This window comes from the organism of the source record quoted next, unplaced genomic scaffold, assembly GCF_019419815.1.
Source record: "Pyrus x bretschneideri cultivar Hongxiangsu unplaced genomic scaffold, Pyrus_bretschneideri_v1 Contig41, whole genome shotgun sequence".
Lineage (NCBI taxonomy): Eukaryota > Viridiplantae > Streptophyta > Magnoliopsida > Rosales > Rosaceae > Pyrus > Pyrus x bretschneideri.
The window spans coordinates 714,786-718,144 of NW_025999735.1; the positions used below are offsets into that span (position 1 = coordinate 714,786).

Sequence of the window (3,359 nt, forward strand, 5' to 3'; positions counted from 1 at the left end):
ACTAGTTGAAGTGGTAAGCAACATTTTTCTCTTTTGTTTTCTATTTTATATTTTAATTTTTTTTGTAAGAGAGAGAAAGTACATGCATGAGAAATAAAAGTTAACAAAAAATGTCATCACGCAACATGGCAACTGTAGCGGACAAGTCAAGCAGCCGATGGAGTAATAGATAGCGTGGAAAGCCATTAGTTTTTAGTTCCTGGAAATTCAAAAGACAAATCAAAAAGAAGAGGTCAATGAATTTCTCGTGTTCAAACTAATGAAGTCTAGTTGTAATAACTTAGTAATTTCCACACAAGCATCAAGCAGCATCACGATCCGCTCCCACCATTCCCACGGCAAGTATCGTGGACCCTCCCACCCCGACAATTCACTATATATTGCTCCATACATCCCCTCTCACTTACGTCCTTCACAGACAGTTTCAACAATCCCATCTCTCTCTCTCTCTCTCTCTCTCTCTCTCTCTCTCTCTCTCTCATTAACCAACTTAAGAAGCTTACTATTACCCAAAAATCGACCGAAAAATGGCCCTTGAATCTATGAATATGCTTCCGAAATGTGATGCCAATTACGCAGCTCTCTCTCCCACAACCTTTCTCAAGAGAGCTGCTGCTTTTTATGCCGACCGTACCTCAGTCGTCTATGAAGGCACTCGCTTCACTTGGGCCCAAACCTACGACCGTTGCTGCCGTCTCGCTTCCTCCCTCGTTTCCCTCAACATCGTCAAACACGATGTGGTTAGTCTCGTTTATTCGCAATTAACGATATACACTCAAAAGTAGTTAAAAGCATTTACTTATAGTGCATTATCGCAACAGTTTTAGTTAATTTATTTTCTCCAATATTGGTTGATTGATATTAAACAGTAAGATTAATTTTTGGTGCTTTGCTTTTCTGCGGCAGGTTTCAGTATTGGCTCCTAACATTCCGGCAATGTACGAAATGCATTTCGGAGTGCCCATGGCCGGGGCCGTGCTCAACACCGTCAACACCCGCCTGGACGCCAAAACCATAGCCTCCATTCTCCGGCACTCAGGAGCCAAAGTCTTCTTTGTCGACTACCAATTTGTCCCCCTGGCACGTGACATCCTGAGGATTCTCACCACCGGAACTGCCGGCACATCCATGCCGTTGGTCATCGTGATCGACGATATCGACTCCCCCACTGGTATTCGACTCGGCGAGTTGGAGTACGAGCAACTCATCAAAAGGGGCAATCCTGGATTTATCTCCGTTCCGGTCGATGACGAGTGGGACCCCGTCGCTTTGAATTACACCTCCGGAACGACATCGGAGCCCAAAGGCGTTGTGTACAGCCACAGAGGCGCATTCTTGAGCACCCTGAGCCTAATTTTGGGCTGGGAAATGGGGGGCGAGCCTGTTTATTTGTGGACCCTCCCCATGTTTCATTGCAACGGCTGGACCTTCACGTGGGGCGTCGCAGCACGCGGCGGCACCAATGTCTGCCTCCGCAACACCACTGCCTACGACATCTACCGCAACATTCACCGCCACAAGGTGACGCACATGTGCTGCGCCCCCATCATCTTCAACATCCTCCTCGAGGCCAAAACCCACGAGCGCTGCGAGATCTCAACGCCCGTCCAGATACTCACTGGCGGAGCCCCTCCTCCGGCCCCTCTCCTAAAGAAGATCGAGCCGCTAGGGTTTAAAGTAACCCACGCGTACGGCCTGACAGAGGCAACAGGCCCCGCTTTGGTCTGCGAATGGCAGGCCAAGTGGAACAAGCTGTCTCAGGATGGTCAGGCCAAACTCAAGGCAAGGCAAGGCATAAGCATATTGACTCTTGCTGACGTGGATGTAAAAAACAAGGACACAATGGAGAGTGTCCCCCATGACGGGAAGACCATGGGGGAGATTGTTTTGCGTGGGAGTAGCATCATGAAAGGGTATTTCAAGGATCCCAAGGCGACCAAGAAGGCGTTCCAGAACGGATGGTTCTGGACTGGAGACGTCGGGGTTGTACACCCAGACGGCTACATGGAGATAAAGGACAGGTCGAAAGATGTGATCATATCAGGAGGAGAAAATATTAGCAGTGTGGAAGTTGAAAATATGTTACATGGGCATCCAAAGGTGTTAGAGGCAGCAGTTGTGGCAATGCCACACTCTCGATGGGGAGAGAGCCCGTGTGCTTTTGTGGCTCTCCGAAGCAACGCCGAGGGGGCAGCCACCGAGTCCGAAATCATTGCTTACTGCCGCAAAAACTTGCCGCATTTTATGGTGCCCAAGAAGGTGGAGTTTCTGCCCCAGCTGCCCAGGAATCCAATGGGCAAGGTTCTCAAAAACGTTTTGAGGGATCAGGCAAAGACATTCATCTCATCGGAAAGTCAACAGACCGCCGTTGATTCCCACAGCAATGATCAGCAGATTCTTGCTTTGTCGCGTCTTTGAATGGTTTATCAATATTTAACCTCAAAACTCTTTTTTTTAATGTGTTATTATTTCAGGATTTAATTTACATGGAATAACCATTTGTACAGTGGATTTATATCCATGAGTTACAGAATCCAGTATGTTGTTTAATCTTTTCTGTGAGGTTGTGAGGTCGGCTGCAGCTTCATTTTTAATCACAATTGTTTTCACAAGTCCAATTTATTTAGTCACCCATTCTCTAATTAAATTATTTGCTTGTCACCTAGCCAATTCGTATAAAGACAGAAATGATTCCATTCTCATCACCTTCTAATTAAATCTCATACTGCAAGTAACCTTTTACGACAGTGGTAGAAAGATGTTAAGCATTGCATGACAGGCAGGTTCAAACTCATAGCTAATCTAAATATCTAATCTGACAAAATCTATCATTTAACAAAAATAAATAAATAAATAAATAAATCACACACTAAAATTTATAACTAAGGGACAGCCTAGCAGAGAATCAAGCTTTCGGTGCAAATAGCAATCCTATGTACAACCTTCCAATAGCTCAGTGAAGCCAGAAGCTCTTCTCTTTTGGAAATAAAAATAGAGTGAACTTGACGTAAGTCCGAAGTTGAAGAGATTTTTCAGTGTGACCGGTACACGAGATGGTACATCACATGTCACTAAACAAATTGTGAGATATATGTGCTAAAAAGTTAATAACTTAAAAAATAAAATTTCCCACCATTATTATTAAAGCACGTGGTGTACCATTTGTGTTCCCATTACAACTAAAAATTTCTCCCGATTTTGAGGGAAGATTTTTCAATGTGACTGGTATACGGGCTAATACATCATATGTCACTATACAAATGGTGAGATATGTGTGCTTAAAAGTTAATAACTTAAAAAATAAATTTCTCATCATTCCTATTAAAACACATGATGTACCATTTATGTTCCCGTCACAA

General features: G+C 44.2%; 1 protein-coding gene across 1 annotated transcript; it reads left to right on the plus strand.

Moving 5' to 3' along the window:
- Nucleotides 1-420: 420 nt before the first annotated feature.
- LOC103933879 (trans-cinnamate:CoA ligase, peroxisomal-like) lies at nucleotides 421-2,618 on the plus strand. The gene is made up of 2 exons (XM_009343578.3): nucleotides 421-740; nucleotides 907-2,618. Exons 1-2 carry the CDS (start codon nucleotides 528-530, stop codon nucleotides 2,416-2,418), a joined length of 1,725 nt encoding a protein of 574 aa, XP_009341853.2. The 5' UTR covers nucleotides 421-527; the 3' UTR covers nucleotides 2,419-2,618.
- Nucleotides 2,619-3,359: the final 741 nt, after the last annotated feature.

Excerpts from the sequence above, each read along its gene's own strand:
- LOC103933879 (XM_009343578.3), top strand. The coding sequence starts at position 528 with ATGGCCCTTGAATCTATGAATATGCTTCCGAAATGTGATGCCAATTAC. Across the intron at positions 741-906 it reads ACATCGTCAAACACGATGTG|GTTTCAGTATTGGCTCCTAA; the intron begins GTTAGTCTCGTT and ends TTTCTGCGGCAG.